The sequence below is a fragment of a genome, unplaced genomic scaffold, assembly GCF_019419815.1.
Source record: "Pyrus x bretschneideri cultivar Hongxiangsu unplaced genomic scaffold, Pyrus_bretschneideri_v1 Contig51, whole genome shotgun sequence".
NCBI classification, from domain to species: domain Eukaryota; kingdom Viridiplantae; phylum Streptophyta; class Magnoliopsida; order Rosales; family Rosaceae; genus Pyrus; species Pyrus x bretschneideri.
In genome coordinates this window covers 1,557,073-1,584,942 of record NW_025999789.1, presented here as the reverse complement: position 1 = coordinate 1,584,942, position 27,870 = coordinate 1,557,073, and the positions used below count along the sequence as shown (strand labels likewise).

Genomic DNA, 27,870 nt, shown 5'->3' with positions numbered 1-27,870 from the left:
AAACAATTGTGGCTTTTTATGTGTTAAATAAGGACACAAATATGATGCTCGGGTGTGTTGTCCATATTTGTACCACTCGTTTAAGAATGACCACAATTAATTGGTGCCCTTATAGAAAAGGAATCAAATAAAGTCTATTTGTGTGATATGTTGGACAATGAGACAATTCTGCTTTTGTGTCCTTAATTTTATACCTAAAGGCCAGTGTTTTTTTTTTTTTTTTTTATTTTTTTTTTTTTTTTTTTATGGTTTATAAATTTATAATAATTCATGAAGATATTTTGAAAATATTAATGAGTAATATTAAGAATACTAAATTTGTAGATAAAATTTTAAAAATTAAATTACATAGAAGTTGATAATTGATTCATTACTTAAGTATTGATAAACGTGTTCATTTTTATTGATGACACATCATTTAGTTTGCAAATTTAGTATTCATAACATTACCCATATTAATCACAACAAAGAGAATTTACTTTGTCAATAAAAGAAATTAAATCAACATAATGTTGTTTAGCACTTATTAAGTTTTCCCTACCCTCTTATTTTTTTCTCTGTATTGTTTTTTTTGTTAAACAAACGATATTATCTACATTAAGAGGGTGTAAGAGTGGGCTAAACCTCACAACAAGCTAGCAATAATGTGGTTCATATTTGTTTTTGACGAGAATTAAAACTAAAACCTCTAATTACAAGTAATTACCACATAATTAACATGAGTGAAATTCTTTTTCAAGGTAAAATAAGGCGAGTCATGGGGCTCATCGAATTACTCTATTGAACGTATGCGAGGCTTCAGCGACTCATGGATTGTATTCAAGATGATGTCTCTTACTAGCATTCTAAAATGGTTTGTGCTTCATGTTATGACTCTGGTGAGGCCTCAATGTCGTAGATTTTGATGTAAGGTTCCACTGAGAACTAATGAAATATCATTAATTGTACTTCTTGATTATGTTTAATGATTTATTATACTAAATTGTTTCTTCATTATAATTTTTTTATTCTTCAGACAATCTCTGATTTCATCGTTAGGATCTCTTAAGATATTTTATTTTCTTGTTACATCGAAATGTTCCAATATAATATGCAGGTCCACTGGGAATTCTATAAAAAAAACCCATGCTCATAAAAAATTAAAAGTGCTTTTAGAAGAAGTACATCTCCACAAAGCACTTCCAAATGCTTGTAAGGTATAGGGTTTTATGTTACACACACATGAACGAGTTACAACATATCACCGGGAAAACAAAACGGTTGGTCCTCCCTCTATCATTTGGCTGGAAAGAAAAAAAGGTCTATAAAAGTGCTGGTCCGGTACACATGTCCAACAAATGTCAAATCCAATCCTCAATCAACACCGTCCATTCTCATCACACTGCACCTAATAAAACCCTAGCTTTCTCTGCTGCTGCTGCTTCTTCTTCTTCTTCCTCCTCTCTCCAAATTTCGGGATTTTCTTCTTTTTCCAAAATTAGGGTTTTTTTTTTTTTTTTTTTTTGGGGCGAATGTTTGAATTGGGAATTTGGAATGGAAGCTGGATTAGCAGCAAGAGCCAAGCCTTGTGAGAAAGGGGTATTTATCATTAATAGCCAAAATTTAACACCTAATTTCATAAATGTCTTTTTTTTTTTTAACTTTCAAATATAGCAGAAAACTCACATAAATAAACCTAAATACCCTTAAAATCCAAAACTCAACACTTAAATAGATCTCATTAGCATTGTTGTTCAAAGTGCGAGGCCCTCCAGAGAAGGATTTTGAAGGTAAGGACGCTGCAACCAGTAAAACATCTTCTACAGTCAAACCCAATGCCTTGAGTTCCACAGAGAACTAGTTGAGTAAGTTGATTGTCTGAGATGAATCACTCTCTAATTCAACAAAAGCGAAACACATTCTCCTTGCAAGACTAGTACCTTCCAAGTGCCGCCAACATTTCAATCTGGGTAACAGACCTAATTCCTACCTTGTTCCATGCACCAACAGCAACAAATTAAAGCACCTTGCCAAATCCCTAATAATTACACCCACGCCTCCCAGACTATTCTCTAACCTTGTAGCTCCATCCACATTCACCTTAACCCAACCATCTCTAGGAGTCTTCTACCGATGCTGCAACAGTTGTAGTGACGACGATGAGTGAGAGACAGCTGCCATAAATTCTTGTAACCATGCAGTAGCCTGCTGAACAACATCAAGTGAGTGATCGATCCTACCGTTCTACACTCTAGAATTTCTCTACTGCCAAATAGCCTAAAGAATCATGCAGACTAAATTAAAATTCTTTGGTTTATGTTTATTTGGTTTTTAATTTTGAGAGTTTAATTCATTGAATTTAGTTTATGTTTATTTGGTTTTAATGTTGAGGGTACTTAAGTCTATTTAAGTGAATTTTCTGTTTTTTGAAAGATTTTATAAAATGTGACATTTATGAAATTTGATGTTAAATTTTGACTATTATCGATAAAAACTCGTGAGAAAGATTAACTTGTTGAACACTCTAGTGAGTGTTTTACAATAATTGTATATATGGAGATAAGTGTCATTTTGTTTTATAGAAAATTGAAAGAGTTGAGCGTTAGAAAAGGAGTCCAAAAGAATAAGAATAAAAATAAAAATATTACAGGGTTGGTCAAGGGCCAAGTCCAAATGATGAGCCTAAATACAACTAGATCGAATAAAATGATGGGCCTGATCCCCATAAAACTAGGCCGACCGCGATCAGATCTAAATAGATAAAATCCTACCCGGTTTTTAATTCGATCATCGTGGTCTTGATTGATACATAATTTCGAAACCCTAGCTTAAGCCATAAGGTATCTCGAATATGGTGAAGCGCTCCGTTGATCCCAATGACTACCGTTCTCGGACAAGAAGTTAAATCTCTCTCTCTCTCTCTCTCTCTCTCTCTCTCTCGTATGGGGAATTGGACATGAATTTAAACTTGCCAAAATTTGGGATTGAAGAAAACCTTAATAATTTTGTGGTGTTTGTTTCAGTGCGTTGGATGTTGTTGGTGGTGGTGATGCTACTCTTCTTCGAGTCAAGGAATATTTTTTGTTTTGTTTTGACAGAAGCCATAGAGTTTCATTACCACAAAAAACCAATTACAGACTAATTACAAGGGTGGTAGATGGGTATATATGCTCTGGTGATCAATTTCTTGATTTGAAGGACATTAGCACAAGAACGCAAATAATTTAAAACCCATATACAATTACCCCACAAATCATATCACTAAAATGAGGAGTCTTGAAACAGATATGCTACGTAGGCGAGACGTGATATACCAAGCATTAGAGCAGCTCTAGCGGGAGCAACTGCTTGAGGGACAGGCTGCAGAACAGGGCCTGATTGCCAGAGGGAGGAAGTCCAACGTTGGCTGGCAAGCGAGCCCGAGCAGGCCCGAGCTCCAGGCCAGTGGATTCCTGCCAGCTCGAGCGCCCGAGGGCTGTCTGACGTGGGCTGATGTCATACACCTACCGAGTGAATCAGAGGGCCACTAGACGACTGTATGACCTCCTGAACATCCTCGTCGTCGTCCTCTTCTTTGTCATCGTCGTCCTCTTCGCCCTCATCCGCGTCGTCGTCCTCGTCGGCGTCCTCCTCTTCTTCGTCTACGCTGTCGTCGGATTTGGACTTGGACTCGGACTGCGACTCGTACAGCTCCAATTGCTCGGCGGTCAAAGGCTTAACTTCTTTTTCCTCCACAACTTCCTCCATAGCCTTCATCCTCTCAAAGCTCACACAAATTTGCAGAGAAAATCTCCTCTTTGTATTCTTGAGAAAACGAATTGGGATTGGATTTGGGAAAGTGAATGAGATAGAGGGAGGGAGGGACAAGAGAGGAGCTGCCAATTGGGATTGGATTGCAAATAAAATTATTTTATAAATAAATAAAATACTAATATTTTATTACCAATTACTGGGGCTATTCAAGTGCAACGGTGGAGATACAAAAGGTGATTACTGTTTATTAATGGTAATTACTGTTCATAAGATGGATTAAATAGTGAATAGCCAGGGGGGAGGGCTTCTACGCTGGAAGTGCTCTTAAAACCCTCACAAAAGCCAGTGCAGTGAGCGAGACTACAAAACACCGTAGCGGCACAGTCATCTTGACGAAGCAAGTAGACAAAATAACAAAACAACCTAGACTAAAAAAGCAAGAAAAACCGACATGTCCATAGTGGAGGAACATGTGTAGAATTGACAGGAGACATGGGAGTAGAGTCACGTGCAGGGATGGCAAGAGGCATGGGACACCAACTATAGCTGGGGCAACACCCATAGCACCAAAATCCGTCAGAAATTTTGTTGTTCGGTGTGGGTGTAACGGCAGTGAGGTCCCAAGGTTTACTACATCTCACGTTAAAGCCACACGCGGTGATCAACTGGATCATGAAAAAATTGCTCGTCGTCTGGAATGTGGTAGATGGTGATGGTGATGATGAACAAACTTTTACATTGTATTCTTACTATTGTGCTACCGTTGTGCTACTTCGCGTATTAGATATTATCCACTTGTTATTCTGTTATAGGCATTGGTTATGGTAGCATGGCTCATAATTTCACACAAACGTTTTTGTTAAAACACAAAACTGAAGGTAAAAGGCACACTTTTTTGTTTGTTAAGTTTATGTGCGAAGTCTTTCCTTTATAAATTTGCAGAAATCAATCAAGAAATTTCCGTAATAATTGCAAGCTTAATTATCCAAATGAGAAATCAAGAGAAAAATCGACGAACATGAAATCCGATTAACAAGCAATAATTTAACACAAACTTTTGGAGGCCTGGTTAACATACAAAACTTGAAGAAATAATTCTTCTTTTTCATACAATCACTAACACAAACTGATGAGCTACTCACCACTTTAATGGTTGTGAGTCCTTGATGATAAAAAAATCACGACGATGGTTTTGAGTCCTTAATGAATTTGCATCTTCCAGCTTTACAAGAAAATGAACTTCATGAATTGGAAAACGCTATATATGAAGTGTCGTACCTTACACGAGCTTCCTTTGCTAATCGTTTCTAGATAGAAAATGGATATTTAGCCAAAATGGTCTCAAAGGTTGGTAACTCCTCACTTTGGTTTTTGAGATTTAAAATCAATAGAAATAGTTCTTAAGTTTGTCCACCATCAATAATTTTGATCATTTTGTAAAAAGTCATTAATTAAGGATAAAAACTGACCAAACGATCCTCAATTTTTGTCAATTCTCTTTGGCCCATGATTTTTAAATTGAACGTATTTTTGTGGTCCTTATTTAACAGAATATTTCATTGATAATGGACAAACTCATGAACCACTTTCATGAATTTCAAATCTTAAGAACCAAAGTCAGGAGTTATGTTAATCTCAAATACCATTTTAACTAAAAAGCTATTATGAAAACATCTGGTTCGACAGATCAAAACAACGTGAGAATCAACAAACTTAAGAACTGGGACGGAGGTGGATGTAGACGTTTATGAACCCAAGTAGATATGCCAATATTGAATCGCATGGCCTAATCATGTGTGCAAATTTTCGCAGGTGGACTATGAGATGGCATTGGAGTACGCTACACAAAGCGGAGTGAGTGAGGAACCAAGAGACGCCATATTTCTGCAGTCATTGGAAGCTGCTGAAGATAACTTCATCGACTTGCATAGTCCCACATTCGTCTTTCGGCTGTTCTGCTAGGAACTTGTTTTATATTTCAACATCTTCTAGTTCATTTCTAACTGCAAACTGTGTCTGAGAATCATGATGTTACTGATTGTTTCAGTTTGTATGTAATTAAAAGCTAATAATTGAAAAGGCATCTTTGATGCTGAATTATGATGATTCATGGATGTGCATATAGATCTTCCTAGCTTGGGAGAATTTGTACCCATTTATATCGCTATCTCTCTCTCTTCTCACGTGACCAATCATGGAAGAGGGAAGATATTCCCGATATTCAAGTTTCTCTAGGTCGTCTTGATAGTATGTAATGACACACAAACCCAAAAGTTTAGGAAGCTAATATGTAATGAACACTTTCAGTCAGTAAATAAATAGTTAGTGAAAATTTGGATAGTAGTGGACAAATGTATATTCACAAGAATATAGCTGATAAGACTATCTATAAAGGAGATGTCAAATTGTAAACATAAAATTTGAATTTGACAGCCTATATGGTATTTTGACATTTTTAAAGTTTTGCTCTTCATCCGATATATCAAATTAAACTATTATTTTATTACACTATTTTCTTTTCATAATTGTTATTATATATTTTATATTTTTACATATATAAATAATTGATAATAGAAATTCATATGACGACTAGTACCAGTCCCAGATTCCAGCTCTTTGTTCTAATTGGGGTTCGACATGCTAGGTGAGTAGGTGGGCAACTAAAAGAGGGACTGAGATGGATAAGGGAGGGGACGAAATTTGCACAGAGATGGAAAACACAGAGGAAGGAGAAAATGGAGGGGAGAAGAAAACAATAAAAAAATATTTAATAATTAATTAAAAAGCATTTGAAGCTGCTGTCAAATTTTACAAAAGGAGGAGAGATGTCATTCCATGTCATGCCACATCATATTTGGCTTCTCGGTTAGAAATCATTGATGCTCTGATTTTGATATTTTAACATCTCTTTTAAAGATGCTCTAAGATTGTATAATCACAAGACTATTTAATATTGATAAGATATTAATTATTAATGACATTTATAATTGATAAAATCTTATCATCAAATGACAAGTTCGGCTACTTAATATTGATAAGACATTAATTATTAATGACATTTATATTTGATAAAATCTTATAATCAAATGACATGTTCGGTTACTTAATATTGACAAGACATTAATTATTAATGACATTTATAGTTGTTGTGTTGGGCAAAATTGTGGGAAAGAAATCCTCTCCGGATTTTTTCCATCAAGGTCCCTGAATCAAATGAATCGGACTTTTGAAATTTCATCATAACGGTTCAAAATTGTTATAGTTTTTAAAAGATCAAAATAAGTGGACCGTTAAATGAAATTTCAAAGGCCTGAATCACTTAATCTGATAACCTTGGTGGAAGAGATCCTAAAAGGATCTCTTCCAAACTTGTGTTTAATTAAGTTAGTTATTAAAATAGTGTGTTCCAACAACTTTACTTTTGTAGTTAAATTCAAATTTTTCATAGTTAATATTATTGATACTTGTTATTTACTATTGATACAATACCTGTTACGTTTTTTTCATTGAAATCTACTTAAGAAGCAACTCACGACACGATATCATTTTACTGGGTAAAAGAATGACTTATATAACATGAGTACACTATTACGTAACGTCTTCTAACAATAAAATAAGAACATGTATATTTATTATGTGTAAGTTATTCTCATCCACTGACTTGACATACTTTTTCCCAAGAATGGGGTGTAATAATGCCAAAAAGGAAATTTCGTTGCATGGCAAAAAGTGAATTGTACAACCCCTGATTATAAAAAAACTGTTATGTAAGTGCAAAATAAGAATTTTAAAATTATGATAATTATTCTCTAATTAATTATATAGTATTTATGGTAAATAAAATGTTATTGATACTTTAAAAATCTTATTTTACATTTTTTATAAGTGTATTTTCTTTTTCATATAATAAAAAATTCAAAACGTAAAATGAAATTTTTGGAAACGTAATAGCAATTCTCTTATAATTGTCTTAATTAAAAACTATTCACCGCTCTCACTCTCAGTCACCATCGTCACTGAATTCCCAACCCAAATTTAACTGTTGAAATTGGGAAATCAAGCAAAGATCCATTCCAATCCAAACTTGCAGGATCAAAATCCCATTTGCTATATTTGCAAGAAAGCAGACAACTTACTGTATTTTGGTTCTGAAAAATGGGACCCCAGATTGCCATTCTTGGAGCTGGAACCTTCGTCAAGACCCAATACATTCCAAGGCTCTCTGAGATCTCCAACCTCCTCATTCTCAAAGCCATTTGGAGCCGCACGGAGGTACAATTTTCCAAAAGCTTTAATCGTTTTATTTACAAACTATAAAAGTTTTAATCTTTTTCCAAATTTTTTGGTGGGTTTTGTTTGTTGTAGGAATCTGCTAGATCTGCGGTTGAGATTGCTCGGAAGCATTTTCCAGGAGTAGAATGCAAATGGGGTGATAAGGGCCTTGAAGAAATTATTGCAGATAGTTCGATTCTTGGTGTGGCAGTTGTTTTAGCTGGCCAAGCTCAGGTAAAACTCAAGCTTCTGTAAAAAAGAATAAATTGTGGGGTTCTTTTTTATATAAAATTTAAAGCTTTCGGGTTTAAATTCTAATTTGTTGGTAATTTGAATGTGTGAGGATCTTTATTGGATGACTAGTATTATAGGAATGCTTCATGTAGTTGGACTGTTGGATTGACTACAAGTTTGTTAATTTTAATAACTGATGTTGCAGGTTGATTTCTCACTGAGGATGCTCAAGGGAGGGAAGCATGTGCTTCAAGGTTAGTTTTAATTTTCGACGTAATTGTTAGTTGTGTGAGGATTTGAGAGGCCATCTTCACCCGCCATCAACTGCCGGGGAGGTGCATTTTTTTCTATTTTATTGAATGTCTAAATATTATGATGCAATGGTATGGACTAAATTTTTCTATTTTTCTGCGTGCTGTATCTGCTCACTATTGTTTGGCTGACTTGGTGGACTCGAAGAGAAACCTGCGGCAGCTTGTAAGTAGGATGCAGTTTCGGTTGAATTTATTGTGTTATTTGTTGCCTTTGTATTTTGTATATTTGTATGACATATAGAATTGAAGATTCTGGCTATTTCTTTCATTGTTTTTACATTTAATCGTCTTATTGTCTACCGGATCTTCACATATGATACAACTGCACCAAGGTTGAAGTTAATTTGTAAGCATCTTGAGGTAGCATGCAAGTTATGGTTTCTCTTGCACACAAAACTTTTCATGATATTAACTAGCTTTCGAGCACATAGGGTGTGTGCTATACGCAAGAACATAAGAAACAAAATGATCATCAGATTGTGTGTCCAAAACAAATTTAAGAATTTCTTTTTCCCTCAAGCTTCTGTGCTTCCTATTCAGTTTTCCTCCATTATCTTTCTTATTTGACCATCACCTCTAATTCACACCACACCAGTGCTTCTATATCAGGATTAGATATAATGGTAGACAAAATATGAGAGGATATATGATTGTTCAATCCAAAAGTTCAAATTTCTAAATTACTGATCTGATAATGCAGCTACAAGTGAATTGGAAACTGCGCTGTCAAGTTATAAGTCAATTGTTGATAATGCCCCTGACAAACCAATTTGGGCTGTTGCAGAAAATTATAGATTTGAACCTGCTTTTGTTGAGGTACTCTGTTTCCACTGCAGCTGAGTTATTTTTACTTTTTCAACTTGAAATATCCTCATTGTCGCTTCACAGGGAAGGAAACTAATGACTGAAGTTGGAGACGTGATGAGCATCCAAGTTATTGTTGAAGGATCAATGAACAGTTCAAACCCTTACTTCTCAAGCTCCTGGAGGCGTGATTTTACTGTAAGTGATTTCTTTCAACTTCTTCCTCATTCATTAGAAATTACCATAAGCAAGATTTCCTGAGATTCGTTACGTACTACTTTGGTTTTCTTTCTCAACAAGATTATCTCCTTTATGGCAGGGAGGTTTCATTCTGGATATGGGTAGTACATTTCATCGCAGGACTGAGGATGGTAATGTCACATTTTTCAAGTATTTAGTGACAGTAAAGTACGGTTTTGGTTTCTGTGAACACGTTCTGTTTCTCTTAATGTACTCTCTGCTGCTTATCCAAGCATGAATGTTGAAGTTTTATCTGCTGAATTTGACATTCTAGATGTACTTATGCTGAAGAAAGACCAAATAATGAATCTAGAATCTGGTGACCGTAAGTGACTACTTCATGGGACTGTCATGGAATTGGGGATTTCTTGGTAGATGCGTATATATTGTGAAACAGTTATGTGGTTCTCTGGGCCTGTAGGCAATTGGTTTTAGAGTTGGCCTGATTAGTTTAAACTTCAGGTTATCATTTATAAATGCATAAAGCATGGTCGAGTAAATTCATCTTACGACAAGTTTCTTAATCTGTCCTGTTCCCTTCAACAGCTTGCTGGATGTGAGTTAGTATCTGTGTCAGCTACAACCTCTCATGTTGACAAGACCTTGCCGGCACCAGATAGCATTTCCTCTCTCTTGTAAGTTATTATTGGATATGGTTAATTTACAGAATTTGTTTTTTTTTCCCTCCATATATTCTCACAGCAACAATTCCACATGTGACCACTGGATTTTGTTTCTTTAGTCAACTGGAGAATGGATGTTCAGGTGTTTTTGTGATGGTGGTCTCCTCAAGGTCGCCAAAGGCATGTGGCAAAACTTAATTTCACTTTATCGTTTTTCATCTGCATAAACTTTTTTTTCTCATGGTGCTTTATACCATCAGATAGTTTGGCGATTTTCTGGCTTGAAGGGGACGCTGCAAATTGAGCGTGGGAACCAAGATGGACGGCATGGCTACGTGGTATGTTGAAATTCATCCTGCAGTGTACTTAATTGTGTGACGTTGGATGTCAGAATCGGATTCTTTCCTTTTTTCCATCAAGACTCGAATTTCATCAAAATTAACTTGTAATAAATTGACCAGCTCTTGATTGCTTATCGTACTATTATAGGTTTTATTTTATGGTTCTGATGGACAAAGCAAAAGCTCCTTCTACCAATTTAGCGGTGTGGATGAAGAATTCAGAGCTTTTTTTTATGACATATCACAGGCCACTCTAAAGGTAAATTCATATGCCAATCGTCATGCTATTTAGTTTTAGCTTTTAGCATGTTCCAAGTGACCTTTGTATTTACATATTTAGTTGTTTCCGTTTTACTACTCTGGTGTGTGTCTCTGTGTTTTCTGTTCATCCCCATTTTCGGATTGTATTTGCATTGTTGCAGAAGGGGACTAGCTACGAAGCTGAGCCTCGCATGTCCTTTTTGGAAGGTGCCAGAGATGTTGCTGTTCTAGAGGCAATGCTTGATTCTGGAACAAAGCAAGGGGCACCCGTTCAAGTGAAAAAGTTTTGACCAAACAATTAGATCTCTCTCTCTCTCTCTCTCTTCCCTCCAGCTCCAGCCCCGGTTGCAGTAGCTTACAGTATTGAGGTGCATTCTCAGTTCTTTTTTTTTACTTTTTTTTTTTTTTATTTTTTATTTACAGTGAAATTGTTACGTTGAAATAAGAAAGGGAATATATTTATGTTATAACGTTGAAGAGTTCTAAACGATTGGTTATTGCCTCTCGAATGGTATCCGGATTGTAAAGTAGGGGAGTGTAGCTTCTGTAACTACACATTTATTAAGAGAATTCTGGTAAAGCTGTTTGATTTTTTCTGTTCAATCCCTTAACCTCTTCCAAACCATTGTCCTACCTGGGGTATGTACGGTACACCACCACGGGGCGTAGAGATCCTTGATACTCGGTTAAAGAGTATTGTAGTCGTAATTCAGTTCTTATTTGTTTTCAAAGCATTTCAGCTCTAGTTGGGAACAAATGCTTGCGCTTGAATCGGTTCCAAGAGTTCTCATCACTAATGAAATTTTAGTTGTTTCATTTGCCATGCACACCTGAAAAATGGAAACCTGTGAAAGCCACTTAAATCAAAAAGTACTTTAATGAAGGTTAAAAAAGTTGCTTTTCCTTTGAGATGCAATGAAAGTATGGGCAGTGAACTCGTCTGAGAGACTTGTGTGGACAACCAAATTTTCGAGGCAAATGGCCTTCTTTTGTCAAGAAGCTTGTAGGGTACTGAGTTTCACGACTGACATCTGCGCTCATTTTTACTTTCTGCTCACCTGCTTACCCATTTTAATTTTCAACACCCTTTTCCCCTTTTTGTTCACAGGATGTGATATCTAAATATTCTATTTTACTTCTCATATATTTTTTTAATTTTTGGCCGTCGGATCGGATGAATTGAAGAAGATCAACGGGCAAAAATTATCAAGAAGTGTGTGAGAAGTAAAATGGAGTGTGTGGATAGCATACTTCTTTGTTCACCCACTTACCCCTTTTAATTTTTCACATTTTTTTTTTTTTTAACTTTCTGCTCACCCGCTTACCTCTTTTAATTTTCTTTATTTTGTTTAATCCAATAGTTAGACATTCAGTTGTCCACAATGGCATACACATTCTGTTTGATTTTATTTATTCCAACAGTAAAAAATAAAAGAAAATACTAAAGAAGGTAAAAAAAAAAAAAAAAAGCGTGCAAATCACCGCCCTCTTTTCTTTTCTTTTTGACTTTGCACGCGTCTTGCGGATTTGCTTGCACATGGGTCATGCGTCATGAGTCATGAGTACTGTTTATGTCACTCAAACCTCCTCCAACCTTAGGCTATTTGCCAAATTTTCTCTCAAAATTTCCCTCCAAACACCACCCAACTCAAGTTAAAACATTAGGCTAAAAGCCAAACGTTAAAACTGGGCCAAATTCCCCTCCCGGCACCCCCCACCAAAACGCGTGGACTCATTGCAAATTGGGCCAGTCTCGGCCCGCCCACACGCGGATGCACCCCACGCGGTTTGCTTCCAATCAACTCTCGAGCCCAACGGCTCTTTTCCACATCCGATGACCATCATTTAAGGACTGTTGGTTCAACCAACCGTCTAGATTCAGATTTCAATTTTTTTAAAATATGTTATTTTAAAATACATTGAATCCAACGGCTGAAATCGAATATAATCAAATCTAACGGTAAAAAAAAGATCTAACGGCCTAAATTAAAATCCAACTGCTAAAATAATTAAAAAAAATTATTTAACACAAAATTCACCCAAAAACTCTATAAAATTTGTTCAAGCATCCACACAAACTCAATTTTCTTCTACAATTCTTCCAATTTATCTTTTTACCATTTCTTTCCATTTCCAAATTGTTCAACATGGCAAGAGAGCATATTAGAGGTCGTAATTGGACCTGTGAGGAAGATGTTGCTTTATGCGTGGCATGGGTTTATGTTAGTGAAGATGGTGCATCTATCTTCCTTGCAAAGTAGTGGTCATGATTGACAACTGCGTTCAAGATGCTTTCAAAAAGCTCTTTCCTCATCTGAAACCGCCTCCAAAAATCATGAGTAGGAAATCTCAAACGCTCGATGAAATAATCTTTCATCATTTGGTCATAACACTCTTCTCTATCATGCTGCACAAATAAACGCCTCGTGACAGAACCACGATGGCTAGATTCGCCATGGTGCTCAGATTGCATAAACGAGTTGACAAGTTCAACTTTGGCGTTGAACAATTCTGCATCCTCAATCTCAATCCTTGCTTGGTATTGTGCCATCTGCATTGTCCCTACTATGCCTTCTTCTATCACCCATTGATGAGATATTGAGGATTTTTAGGAAACAAAAATTGTTTGAAAGTTGAAAGATTGGTGAATATAGAGGATGATTAAAGGTTAAAAGATTGTGTGATCAACTAATATTGAACTTGTGTTTATATAGAGGATGATTGATGAAAGTTGAACGGATGGTGAAAGTTGAAAGTTTAGTGTTGAACGGTTGGTGAAAGTTGAAGGCTTGATCTGTCAAAAATTTAATGATTTTTCAATATTTATCGGAATTTAAATTTTTTTATATTAAAATGTTCATAAAATTAATTTACCATAGTCTACATGTTTATTTAAAAAATGATTTAACAAAAAAATTAGCCTAAATTCATTCTTTAATAATCCCGGATTAAAATTTTAAACCAAAAGAGTTGGAGTAGAAAAATTGTTTTTAGGCTAAAAAATTTGGCTTTTAGCCCAAGGGTTGAAGATGATCTCAGGAAGATGTCACGAATCATACACATAAATGAGGTTTATTTTCTTGTCATCTCTCCATTTTGGATAACTTGATGGTTCTACCTAACACACCTACGACAAATGACTCCAATGTCCAAAGTCTCCCACTTGATTTTTCATCTCCTCCTTTTTCTTTAATTTTAATTTATGTAATAATTATTCATCATTCTCCAATACAAATCTCTCTATGTTCGTATGTATTACTCATCTTAGGAGGAATTCTTTTGTCCTTTTACGAACAATCAGCACAATGGATGAGATCAAAATACAAAGAAGTGAGGAGTTTTTTGTGTACATGATCAAACGACCATTTAGTCTGAGTCTCCGTACCCATGAATTCCTCCCACTTTTAAATATTCAAACGTTCAGTAATACTTGGAGTATTAAGTTAGATACCAAAAGAGAGAAAGGTTTTATTTTTTAAGCTTAAATGTCAAAATAGTCTTTGTGTGTTATCTTATCGGTCAATTTGGTTCCTGAGTAATTTGGCCAAATTGATCTCCGTGTTTACCTTGTTAGCCAATCTGGTAAAAAACCATTAAAATTAACATGTATCTTGCAAATGAGAGAATAGAAATGTAACTTCAGTGTAAAACCATTAAAATACATGGAGACCAATTTGGCCAAATTAAACACACAGTGACCAAATTGATCAATAGAGTAAAATACACAAACCATTTTAACTTTTAAACCTTATTCTTTTAATATCTTAAAAAATGAAATTTAATTCATGGTTCTAATATACCTAACAATAAAAACAATTTCTTTCTCATTATTTTTCAACTGCCAGCATTGTGGGCCTAAGTTTTGCAATTGTTTTTCTCAAAACATGAATACCATTGTTCATATATTAATGTAGGAGGTTATACTTTGCTTTCGATATTGGCCCCATGAAAGTGAAACCCCCTTGTCAATGCCATATAAATCGAAATTTTGGCCATCGGTATGGCCAAATAAATTAGTTTGTGACATATCATACATATATCATTTAAGAGTTAAGGCTCAATATTTATTTCATATTCGATTTTTTACTTCTACAGTTCTTTCTTGGGAAGTGACTTTCGTGATTTTGTTTTCTCGACACTCATGTCTGGTTTTATATTTGAATTGAATAAATTAAAAAGAAAAAACATAAATAAATAGAGGCGTGCATAAAGAAAAACAAAACTTTTTTGTAAAACTAAATATTATGATTTATTTGATATTATTGATGACTAGTTATGGAGTTACCGCTTCATTTTTGTAGGTTGGTCTAGTCTATTACTCTTTCTTTGTGCTTATTTCACTTTTAGGGGGTTGGTTCACCGGTACCACCTTTGTAACTTCATGGTATAACCATGGATTGGCAAGTTTCTTGTGGTAAGAATAGGTTTCGCTCTATTGTCCGAAAATAATATTCCAAAGCTTTTGTATGTTCTCCGTTACTTGAATGCAATGATTTTAGAGCAACCTCACTTTAATGTAGTCCTTTATGTAAGAAAATGTTACAACTATGAACACAATAACTTTGGCTAAATCAAGCAATTTACAATTTTACCTATGTTTTTTTTTTTTTTAAGACAAAATAAGATTAAACAAGACTGACTCTTCAATAATAATTGCACGTGAAACACCTACTTTCTTCCAAAAATTGAAAACCATTACACCCAGAAACTTCCCCTCGTTGCTCCTCCACCAAATATCAATAAGTTCATCTTAAGGTCACATTGTAGTACTTGTAGTACCATTGAAATTTAATGATGTGACGTTAACCATTTTAAGAACGTGTACCCTCATCAATCAACTCATAATTACATTCCAATTGAGAATTAGTCAAGTTATTAGCCTTTTTCTAACGGCACACGTGATCACAAATCAATTAATAAATTAGTTTTTTCTAACATATTGACATAGGTAATGGTCGCCTTCGACGTTGGTCTATTGTGTGATAAACGCATGCTCTTAATTATTTAGAGTAAATATCATACAATACAAGTAAAGTGATGACTTTTGAGTTATAAGAAGCAAAGTTATATTAAAATCAAGTTTCAATGGACGTACCTGAAACTGACCCATTTTGTATTGTAATATCAATTTTGAGAGCTTGCGTTAATTTTGGAGTGAAGTTTGAGGAAACAGTAACTTTTGAGTTATAGAAGGTAAAATGTGATCGAAATCAAGTTACAAAAGATGTAGCTAAAATAAACCTACAAAAACATAGGTGTTTTTTCCAGGGTTGATAGGTCAGTAACTCAATGATTGTGTGGCCAACGTAACTTTTTCTTTTATAAATTAGAATATTGTTGTATAAAAAATAAAAAACATAGGTATCATCTAGGGCTGGAGGCTCAAGTAATTGATACTATTTACTTATACGTTTGAACTCGAAGGTTTTGGATTCGATTTCTCCTCCCTCAAGGATACATTTTTCCAATTTTCATCAAGGTTACTCCCAACCCATTATGTTCTCGCTATCACGTAAAAATTTTGGAATTATCATCAAAATACTTAATTATATAAGAAATGCAAAAAAGATTCTCTCAGAGAGTGAGACCAAACACTCATTTCATTATCAAAGCAACACACATGGTGAGCAAACCAAGAAACATATTAAAGACACACAATTGTCTCATATCTCTGAGAAACACTACTCCAAGACCAACAAATGAACACGTATCCACTTTCAATTGGGTTTTCAACACGATTGTTGGTCTTCTTTAAATAGCGGAGCATTATTTTCAGGAATGGTGCCAAAACCGACCACGATCCTCTCACACGTGTGACATGACCTCTCTTAAACAAAACAATAAGAATTAACAAAACACATAAAAAATTGTTAAGGAAGTGTGAAAAAGTTGGCACTTAGTAGGTTTCTTTCTGTCGAGAAGAGATTCTTCCACCATAACCACCGGATCAAAAGATTTGAGCTTTTAAAATTTTATGTAACGGTCTGCTTATTTTGATTTTTTTAAATTATAATAATTTTTAATCGTTAAATAAAATTTTAAAAGTTCAGATCACTTAATAGGGTAATCTTAGTGAAAGAGATTCAGGATCTCTTCTCCTTTCTGTCTATGCTCTTGCTCTTTATAGAAAGAAGATTCAGTCTTCCTCACAGATCTCAGCCCCACACTCTTCACTCTCTTCACTCTCTTCAGCTGCCTTTTTTTCTTTCCTTGCAAAAAACTGAAATTTTCCCATTTTTTTATTTTCTTAAAGTTGGAAGATTTTCCATGGAAGCACCTTGAAGAAAAGCACTTTTAGATACCTCAGGTTAGTGTGTTACTTTGTAAGTCTAATAAGTTGGCATTACTTGTAAGGTTTTCTTGTTCCCTTTTTTCTGCTTTTTTTTTTTTGTAAGTTGGTCATTTAATATGCTTGTGAAGTTGAACAATGCTTGCTTGCTTTTAAGATTTTCCTAAAGTTGGTTTTTTTAGTCGTTGTTTGAAACCCTTTTTTTTTTTTGAGTGTGATTAGTTGAAGTTAATGTGCAAGTTTTCTTTGAAATTTGAGCTTACTTGTCGTCTTGGACTTGATGGGGTTTCTGCACTGGATCTGTGAGTTGTGAATATAAAGCTAAGTTTGGTCATTTATCTTCTTTTAGTACTCTCTGATTTGGTTTTGGTACTGTGAAATATGTTTGGTTGCTCAGAAAATATATTGATTGAATAGAATATATGTATTGGTTGTTCTCAAGTTGTATAAATGTTGAAAAAGGGAAAACTTTGTGTCTTTCTAAGTTGAAAATACTCGAAATGATGTTTTTTTCTTCATTTTCTCTGTGATCCGAAAAATGGAAAAGGGAAGTGACATTTGAATCTCTCTCTCTCTCTCTCTCTCTCTCTCTCTACTTTCTTCTCAAAGAAACCAAAAGAGGGTTAATTTATGGAAGAGTAATATATTGATTCTTGATCTCTTTGAATCTGCAGGTTGTCAACAAGTCCTTCATGATTTCTTTCTTTTGAAGTTCTTGGTAAAGTTATCTCTTTTATCTTTGAGATAATCTTTGTTCCATTTTACAGAAAATTTATACATCTTTAGGAAGGAATTGATTGTTGGTGTTGGAAATCTTTTGAGGTTTCACTTGTACTGAGCATCTGTGTAATTCGAATTCGATTTGTTTGTTTACCCTGGTTTGGTGTTTAAGGAGTAGCTTCTCTTTCCGTTCCCACAAACTAGAAAAATGCAGAAGCCTCCGCAGTCTCAAGATTTTGCTTTGAAAGAGACCTCGCCAAACATTGGCGCGGGCTCTATCACCGGCGACAAGCTCTCATGCACCTATGACCTCGTAGAACAGATGCACTACCTTTACGTTCGTGTGGTGAAAGCAAAGGATTTGCCTGCAAAAGATGTCACCGGTAGTTGTGATCCCTATGTTGAAGTGAAACTCGGAAACTATAAGGGAGTTACTAGGCATTTTGAGAAGAAGTCCAACCCTGAATGGAATCAGGTGTTTGCTTTCTCCAAAGATCGACTTCAAGCTTCATTTTTGGAAGTTGTGGTAAAAGATAAGGATGTTGTGATAGATGATTTCATGGGCAGGATCATGTTTGAGCTCAATGACATCCCGAAACGCTTTCCACCAGATAGCCCACTGGCACCACAGTGGTATAGGTTGGAGGACAGGAAGGGGGTTAAGGTCAAGGGGGAGCTGATGTTGGCAGTTTGGATGGGAACTCAAGCAGATGAGGCGTTTCCTGATGCGTGGCATTCTGATGCTGCAACAGTTGGGCCCGAGGGTGTCAATAACATTCGATCGAAGGTATACCTCTCCCCCAAGCTTTGGTATGTGAGGGTTAATGTTATTGAAGCTCAGGACTTGCTACCTAATGACAAGAGTAGGTATCCGGAAGTTTTTGTGAAGGTTATCTGTGGAAATCAGGTATTGAGGACTAGAATATCACCAAGCAAAAGTATTAACCCAATGTGGAATGAGGATTTGATGTTTGTTGCTGCTGAACCGTTTGAGGAACCGTTGTATCTTACTGTGGAAGATAGAGTGGGATCCGGCAAAGATGAAATTTTGGGTAAGTGTGTGATTGCTTTACAGACTGTGCAGAGGAGGTTAGACCATAAACCTGTGCACACTAGGTGGTTTAATCTTGAGAAGCATATGATCGTGGACGGGGAACAGAAGAAGGAGATCAAATTTTCCAGCAGGATTCATTTACGGATTTGCTTGGATGGCGGGTACCATGTCTTGGATGAATCAACACACTACAGTAGTGATCTCAGGCCAACAGCAAAGCAGTTGTGGAAGTCAAGCATCGGAATTTTTGAGGTAGGGGTTATAAGCGCAGTTGGTTTGATGCCGATGAAAACAAAAGATGGCCGAGGTACCACAGATGCTTATTGTGTAGCAAAATACGGGCAGAAATGGGTTCGCACAAGGACAATCGTGGACAGCTTCAATCCCAAGTGGAATGAGCAGTACATCTGGGAGGTTTTCGACCCGTGTACTGTCATTACAATTGGGGTTTTTGACAATGGTCATATACATGGAGGTGATAAAGGGGGAAAGGATTCAAGAATTGGCAAAGTGAGAATTCGGCTATCTACACTTGAAGCTGACAGGGTTTACACGCATTCGTACCCTCTTCTGGTCCTACATCCATCTGGGGTGAAGAAAATGGGTGAAATTCAGCTGGCAGTGAGGTTTACATGCTCATCTTTGATTAATATGCTGTATATGTATTCGCATCCTTTGTTGCCAAAAATGCATTACATTCATCCATTATCCGTGATTCAGCTCGATAGTTTGAGGCACCAGGCTATGCAGATTGTCTCAATGAGGCTGAACCGGGCTGAGCCCCCACTGAGGAAAGAGGTTGTGGAGTATATGCTGGATGTTGATTCACATATGTGGAGCATGAGAAGAAGCAAGGCAAATTTTTTCCGAATAATGGGAGTTTTAAGCGGGGTGATTGCAGTAGGAAAATGGCTTGATCAAATCTGCAATTGGAAGAATCCTCTCACAACCATTTTAATTCATATCCTCTTTATTATATTGGTTCTTTATCCGGAACTAATTCTTCCCACTATTTTTCTCTACCTATTCTTGATTGGAATTTGGAACTACCGATGGAGGCCGAGGCACCCTCCTCACATGGACACACGGCTATCTCATGCTGATGCTGCTCATCCTGACGAACGAGATGAAGAGTTTGACACGTTCCCAACTTCCCGGCCAGCAGATATTGTGAGGATGAGATATGATCGACTAAGAAGCATAGCAGGGAGGGTTCAGACTGTTGTCGGTGATCTGGCAACTCAAGGCGAAAGGTTTCAGTCTCTTCTGAGTTGGAGAGACCCTAGAGCCACAACCCTGTTCATAACTTTCTGTTTGATTGCCGCCATTGTTCTCTACGTAACTCCATTCCAAGTTGTGGCCCTTCTAGCAGGCATTTACGTGTTAAGGCATCCCAGATTCCGCCACAAACTTCCTTCAGTGCCGCTCAACTTCTTTAGGAGGTTGCCTGCAAGATCAGACAGCATGCTATAAGCACACAACCCGCCTTCACGAATCACTCCTCTCCTCTTCATCATTGTATCTGTGTTTCGAAGTTGTGCAGATGGTGAAGCAGGGTGAAAAGTAACAAAAATCGGCAATTTTCCACCACATAAAGTGGTGATTTTATGAACTTGTTTATGTCTTTGTATTTAAAATTTTAACTTCTGCTTATGGTTTACAACGCATGTCATTTATCAGATTCAATTTGAATATAGCCAGTGCAGAACCAGAATTCGATTCGTCATTGCAGTATGTTAAAATTTTAACCATGCAAGAAACATACGAAATTTGAAATTCCGACTCATAAACTTTGGTGCTTCTGAAACTCAGTATGAAACACACCTAGTTACTGTATTTATAACATTAAACTGTGGAGACTATAAGCAAATCTTAAACTCCGGTAGGACATTGGTACATGCTCGATCTGTCCGATGGCCCCGTCCGGTTAGTAGAAGCTTCCTCATGTTTCTTCCTTGTTATAAGCACACAATCCTCATGTTTCTTCCTTGTTTTCTCTTGTCACCATTGAATTTCTTGCGTAAATCGAATTCGATAAGTTAGTAAACTAGTCATACCAGAAAACATGAAGTTGGACGACCTTGCTGCAGAATGAAAGCTTAAGGGCCTAAATAGTTTGAACAGATTAAAAAGCTTCCAATGTTGTAATTGGTTCTTGGTGGCATTACAATTTCATGTCAACTTGTTGAGGGATCTGTAAGAAATATGTGAATTGTATATATATTACTAGTTCGTAATGCATACGGATGTTTTAGTCATTAGATTTTATTTTTATAACTATTAGATCTTCTACTTTTAATCTTAACCATTCATTTTTCGTATCATTCGTCATTACATAATATAGAAGAAAAATTGAATAACATACAAAGTTACTAAAATCCCTCTCAAAGCAACCCAAGGAGCAAGGCTCACCTTGATATGGGTTTTAGAATGTTTGGCCCACTTAGTTGTTGTCCCCCTCCTTGTTGGTTTTTTGCCAATTTCATCTTCTCCTCGAGGCTCCAGCATAACAATTTCAATTTTTTCCCTTCAGATTCTTTTATTTTGTGTTGTATTCATTACTCCTCCCGCAAAACTGCTTCATATCCCACATTTGCTTTTATATTCATGCACGTTTGCGTTCCACAAAACTGCTTTCATTACATAGTTCAAGCCTTCAATTGCAAAATAGCAATTCTAATTGTAAACGTATTAGGTTTCTTTTTTTTTTTCATTTTTTTTACTCAATTACTTAAAGCAGTTTGAAAACTGCAATATCTCCTACAGTCCCATGTTTCTTTCCAATTTTTTAGTGCATCTCTTACCTTTAGTATTTATCTACTTAAAAAAAAAAAATGAAGATCAGTTACCAATCACTTAGCCACTATGTGGACTCTCGACCAGTGTTGGTTTTAAATTTTGTTTTCTTTTTTATTTTTCTTTTTTTATTTATTTTGTTTTCCAATACAGTTTTTTGTTGATATATGGTATTTTACCAGTTTGTCCTTGTTTTTTGAATTTTTTGGGTTTTAATTGTGAAGGAAAGAAATGAGCATTTTGGAAAGCTTCACCGAAGTGGGACTCTCCCTTTATATATATATATATATATATATATATATATATATATATATATATGCATAAACCCAAGATAACCAGCACAATGATTTATTTGTTGTGGCGTAAGATGAACTTGGACATCGGTACATATTACCAACACTATAATATATATTGAAAATTTATAATCTTATATGTTGCTATTTAATAGTAGAATCCATAGATGAATTACTTTCGATTTGGCTATATATAACAACATGAAATTCAACTTCATGAATAATATACCTTAAAAATTCATTTGGACTGCACGAATCTACTCTGAAGTTTAAAAGGAGAAAATAATTAACATAAGAGTTTAAAAGGAGAAAATATATAACTAATTACAGAAATTAGATAAGAGGGATGCATATAATAAAGAAAACTTACTAGGTGCCAACAATTCCTATGAAGTTTCTGCATACTGGGCACGCAAGCTTTCCTTTTCTTTTAAAACGACATAGTTTTGAATCTGGTCTTTAGTTATCTTTTTTTTCAAATATTTTTAAAAGAAAAAAAAAACAATAAACCTCCTTGTATCCACACCCATCCCCGATTACTGCCCCCAAAAAAGAACCTAAATCACTGTCATATCAACTCCCAAATTGCACAGCCACTGAGCCACCATAACTCCCCAACCCCGGAGAAAAACTTATATAAGACTCAACGTCCTATTGGATCATATTGAATGGTACTACAGACTACTCATAATTTGCCATGTATTCAACATTAAATATGATTTCTTATTTTTTGTTTTATATCAAAATAAAATAAATTAAATTAAAGCATTATTTCTTCAAGAAACTAAAATTGTTAAAATAAAACTCAACCGTAGTTCAACCTTCCTCCATCTCCAAACTCGTCCATGGGCTCTTCTCTCTCGTCGGTCAATGTCCCCAACGCCATCAATTCTCCTCCTTTACTACTCAACCTCCCACTTCCTTGGTTCCCCCATCCCTCATCTGTCTCTCTCATGATTGCTTATAACTAATGCAATTTCACATCTATAACTAATTCAATTTCACATCAATAGTCCATAGTATTTGAAAACTGGGAACTACAAACAACTGGTGAAGAAAGGTGGCTTTTATAATTGGGTTCTTCACCAGAATTTATATATCCTTGATAATTATTCGATAAGTTATAAAAATAATGAGGTTAGTCAGACACGTAATTCATTTAAGATGGATTAATGAACCTTTGAACCAGTAATTACACAAATTCTACACAATTTCCCAGCAACCATGTAAGGCCGTGAGAAAGAGAGGTGTCCCTCAAAGTCAAGCCTTTTAAAACTTTACTTTTTCCACATAATTTTTTTATTTTTTATTTTCATTAATTGTGATATAAATTGAAAATAAGAAATTACACTAATGCAGCAATACTTTACACTTGGCAAGCTATGAATGATGTGGTAGTGCTACTTAGCAATATTTAGGGGTGGTTCGGTATGGGATCCCATACCGAAACCATTGTCCCGATTCCCAAACCGAAATTTTTGGGAATCCCAAATTCAATCCCAATCCCAAACCAAATTTTCGGGAATCCCGAAATAATTTCGGGATTTCGGGACAAATCGGGAATCCCGAAATGCTTTTGGGCTTTTGGACTAAAATTTGACATATTATGTTTTTGGGCTAAAATTTGACATATTATAAAGTAATAAATAAAGTAACAAACTCAAAAGCAAAAATAGTAGTTACAAGCCAAGGTTTATAAATAAAGTAACAAACCCAAAATCAAAAAAATTAGTTATGAGCCAAAGTTTCAATAATTAAGTTACAAACCAAAAGCTAAAAAGCAAAGCTTAAAGTCTATAAATATTGTTGGCCTCTTCGACCCCTTCGTCCCCTTGATCTTGTTGATGCTTGTGGTTGCTCCCTTCTTGTTGGTAATTGTACTCTTCCCCTTGATGTTGATGGTTGAGCCCTTCCCCTTGCAATGGGTGGTCGTGGAGGTAGTGATTGATTTTGACGTTGTTGAACTTCAACTTGGAGTGGTCGAGGAGGTGGAGGTGGCATTTCATTTTCTTGTGTTGTATTCTCCTCACCTCCCAAATTAGCCGTGCCTAAAACAATAAACCACAAATCATTTACATTGAATTATAGTCTAATAGATAATAAATACTAAGAAAATAAAAGAGGATATACGAAGCACAACAAGGGAATCAAACTTTTGTGCCAACCACTCGGTTTTTTTACCATTGTAGATTCAAGGGCTACCAAAACAGGTTATGTGTGTATGCCTAACTATCTTTATAATAAATATATGTTTTTTTTGTTACAACTAATAAATAATGAATAATTCAAATACAAACTTTTCATATCACTAACTATTAGTACTAGTTAGAACTTAAACTACATCAAATATTAAGGTGCATCAATTATAACTATCAGTATACCCTTTATTAACCTCCCTATAGTGAATTACACCACATCAGTTATATTAATTAGTTTTATTAATGTACTAGTTTATCAATTAACAATATGCATGCACAATATTAAGATACTAGTGTAATATATGTATACTGATATATATAATCAAACTTTTCTAAGTCATCTAACCTAAAAACAAATGAACGGCACAAATTAAATCTAAAATAATGAACGGTTCAAATAATTCTCTTATAATAAAAAAATAATATATATATAATATTTATTTCAATTCGGTATGGGAATACCGAAAAAATGGAGATGGAATACCGAATCCCATACCGAAAATTTCGGTTTGGTTCGGGATTACATACCAAAAATTTCGGGAATTTTGGTTTGGGATTTTTTTGGTTTGGGATGGGGATTTTTTCGGTTTGGTTTGGGATTTTTGGGATTTTTTTCCAGCCCTAGCAATATTTAGTCGCAAGCCAAGCTCCACGTAATTCTTTCTCTCAACCCCACCACCACATGCGGCCATTTTGCCACCGAGCCACTACTCTCTCCTCTCATATTTTCATTCCCAAATTTTATATAACTTTTAAATTATAATCCCAAATATTATGGTTTATGAATAATTGGATATTGAGATTTAAAAAAAAAACATTAAATTCTTTTACCTATTAATTATGGATCCGCCGCTCACTTGTATATATAAAATTCTAATCCATTTATTGCAAAGCAGTAGGTTGATAAACATATATTACAATAGATCTAAACACCTTATTTGTGCACGCTATCTAGGGTATAATTCAGTGATAGATCCATTATAAACGGACATAGATGACTTGTTGATATCGGACTCCAACGTTGTCATTGACGTGTTCCCCACCACTTTGCCTTGGAGGAAAAATGCCGGTTCTTTAGGTAATGGTAGATTGACAGAGTAACCATTGAGCATGAGAACTACTGATTGCATCGTAGGCCTGTCAGCTGGATCTTCCTGAACACAAAGTAAGCCGATGTGGATGCATCTGATTACTTCAGTCCTTGAATAAGAGTCTCTCAGACTCGGATCCAACAATTCCAAAGATGTCTCGTCTCTCCATAACTTCCAAGCCTGTATAAAACTCAAAGTTTTAACTCATGATGCTATGTCAATGCAGGAGAACAGAACACTGCACTTTTCATTTTAAGCTTACATGGCTTGCCAGGTTCTCAGCTGCATTGGTCTGAAAAAAGTGACTGTTCTTTTTGCCATTGATGATTTCTAGCACTAAAACACCGAAACTATACATATCGGACTTGACAGAAAATTGCCCGTGCATTGCATACTCGGGAGACATATAACCACTACAAGTTGAGATGGGAAAATTTGACAAATTCATTAGTACAGATAGTGCAAAGAAGAGGTGGTCGTGTTAAAAGAAAAGAAAAAAAAGGGAGAAACTTACTACGTTCCGACAATTCTATTTGTATTTGCTTGAGTTTGATCAACCTCAAAGATCCTGGCCATGCCAAAATCAGATATTTTTGGATGCATGTCCCCATCTAACAATATATTGCTGGCTTTGAGATCACGATGTATAATTCTAAGTCGGGAATCTTCATGCAGGTACATGATTCCTCTAGCAATTCCTGAAATAATCTGGTAACGTCTTGACCAATCCAATTGCCCCTGTTTCTCAGGGTCTGCAAATCATCAAAATCAAGTTATCATCGACGAACTGCTATTGCAATAGGGAAAGACTTATCAGATGTTTGAGTGTACAAACCAAATAGGAAACAGTCGAGGCTTTTGTTGAGCACGTATTCATAAACAAGAATCTTTTCTTCACCTTCCAAGCAAAATCCCAAGAGCCTAACCAAATTTCGGTGTTGAAGCTTGGCTACCAATACCATCTCGTTCTTAAATTCTTCTGTGCCTTGGCAAGAGTTCCTTGATAGCCTCTTCACAGCTACTTCTTGACCGTTTGAAAGTGTACCCTGCGAGAAAACTTCAATCAAACAATGGAATGTCCACTCATGGCATTCATGGACGGCTTCTGAGGCTCCAAAATTATTCAGATTTTGCATGCATAAAAGTTGGAACTTTGTAGACCTGATGGAGCACTCATGTCATATACTGATTAACATACCTTGTAAACTTGACCGAAACCACCTTTGCCTAACCTGTGATCATCGGAGAAATTGCTCGTAGCTGCTTGGATGGTAGCAAAATCAAATTGCAAAGACTCGACAGTAGTAATGTCATTCTCACCTGCACAACCAACCAAACCATAGAAGCACAATGTTTATAGACGAGGAATAAACAAAAGGAGAATCAACGAGAATAAACAAGAGGAGAATCGCAGAAGAATATATTTGTTTACCGCTTGGTTCGTCTGCTGCTGCTTGATTGTACTTCTTTCTCGCTCTCCTAGTTATGCAGCAGTAACCCACAACGAAAAGTAGCACAGATACAGATATTGCTACAGCAATGGCAACAATTGTACTAGTTGGGGTTTTGCTTTTTCCTGCAAAATAAACAAAAAATATTGAGAAATTGGTAAACTCAGCGGCCACGGCACAACACCATATTCCCCTGTTCCAAAGTCCACAATAGCTATCAATTACCTAACAAACTAATCGGACAATACAATAATCACTTGATTGGGGCTTCTAAAAAGGTTAGAAACATTTTTGGGGGCTAGTGTATACCTTTAGGCCCTTCTCTGATGGAGGCTGGCGGCGGTGGGCCGGAGGAGTAGAAGGGGTAAATTTCAAACCTAAGATTGCAACTGGGTTTTAGAACTCGTCCCCCAGCACTTGTTCTAGGAATTTGTGTTGCAGCTACCAGAAGACACCAATTGCAATCTCCAGGGAACAGGTCCTGCGTGCACTGCCCAAATCCGTACAGCGTAATGGAACCTGAAACATTCGTTTCTTTCGTCGCAAACTTGTGACTGCTATTGGAAGTCCGAGCGGCCACTTCGGTGACCGTAGCTGCCAGTACCTCGTTGAACCGGTTTTGGTCCGTTATACTACTTGCATTCTGCGTGTTCCAAAGGTACACGGAAGGCTTGTCGGCTACCCTGGAAAAGAAAGACTCGTTGGAGTAGCGTAGCATGCAGTAGTCGTACCAGATCACCATCTCTTTTTCTACAGGGCAGCGTTGTGGGGCCTCGGCGGTAGCGGTGGCGACACAGGTTTCGCAAGCGTCGGTGCCGACGACATCGCCGCGGCAGAGGAAGAGGCCGTAGACGGAGTTGTTTGGGGCTTGGACGGAGGCGTTGTAGAAGCCGGTGGAGCGGTTGGCGTTGGAGGAGAGGGTGGAGAGGAGGCGGTTGAGGTTGGACTGGAAGGTGGAGTTTGGGGTGAAGGTGGTGGTGTTTGGGCAGATGCGAGCCAGGTAATCAGCATCCGTAATGGTCGGAAAGCTGAGCAGAGTAAAAACGGAGAAAATCAAAAGAAGGGTTGTCATGCTTTCATTTTTTGGTGATTCATCGTAACATCATAGGTTTTTTTTTTTTTTTTTTTTTTTTTGTGGGAAACTAACTTCATAGGTT

The 27,870-nt window shown here is 36.2% G+C and overlaps 3 protein-coding genes across 3 annotated transcripts; 2 read left to right on the top strand and 1 right to left on the bottom strand.

Annotated features, from left to right (window-relative positions):
- Positions 1–7,849: 7,849 nt before the first annotated feature.
- On the top strand, positions 7,850–11,424 carry LOC103954617 (dTDP-3,4-didehydro-2,6-dideoxy-alpha-D-glucose 3-reductase). Its single transcript, XM_009366452.2, is given in 13 exon segments — positions 7,850–8,004; positions 8,098–8,238; positions 8,444–8,492; positions 8,698–8,715; positions 9,253–9,368; positions 9,441–9,554; positions 9,676–9,699; positions 9,701–9,727; positions 10,143–10,231; positions 10,339–10,399; positions 10,480–10,557; positions 10,709–10,819; positions 10,983–11,424. Coding segments are annotated over 13 exon segments (1,074 nt in total). The 5' UTR covers positions 7,850–7,887; the 3' UTR covers positions 11,112–11,424.
- A 5,282-nt stretch (positions 11,425–16,706) lies between these two features.
- Positions 16,707–20,610, top strand: LOC103954600 (FT-interacting protein 3-like). The gene is made up of 2 exons (XM_048570134.1): positions 16,707–17,128; positions 17,785–20,610. The coding sequence occupies exon 2, from the start codon at positions 18,039–18,041 to the stop codon at positions 20,355–20,357; it is 2,319 nt and encodes a 772-aa protein (XP_048426091.1). The 5' UTR covers positions 16,707–17,128; positions 17,785–18,038; the 3' UTR covers positions 20,358–20,610.
- Positions 20,611–25,035: 4,425 nt separating this feature from the next.
- Positions 25,036–27,870, bottom strand: LOC103954619 (cysteine-rich receptor-like protein kinase 10). Its single transcript, XM_009366454.3, has 7 exons — positions 27,023–27,870; positions 26,695–26,838; positions 26,461–26,582; positions 26,098–26,308; positions 25,777–26,014; positions 25,525–25,675; positions 25,036–25,442 (listed from the first exon to the last, which is right to left on the bottom strand). The coding sequence occupies exons 1-7, from the start codon at positions 27,783–27,785 to the stop codon at positions 25,119–25,121; spliced, it is 1,953 nt and encodes a 650-aa protein (XP_009364729.2). The 5' UTR covers positions 27,786–27,870; the 3' UTR covers positions 25,036–25,118.

Bases quoted from the DNA above. Each gene is read 5' to 3' on its own strand.
- LOC103954600 (XM_048570134.1), top strand. From the start codon at position 18,039: ATGCAGAAGCCTCCGCAGTCTCAAGATTTTGCTTTGAAAGAGACCTCG.
- LOC103954619 (XM_009366454.3), bottom strand. From the start codon at position 27,785: ATGACAACCCTTCTTTTGATTTTCTCCGTTTTTACTCTGCTCAGCTTT. The intron at 26,583-26,694 runs GTAAACAAATAT...TTGGTTGTGCAG, and splicing joins AGCAGCAGACGAACCAAGCG to GTGAGAATGACATTACTACT. The intron at 25,443-25,524 runs GTAAGCTTAAAA...AGTTTTATACAG, and splicing joins CTGAGAACCTGGCAAGCCAT to GCTTGGAAGTTATGGAGAGA.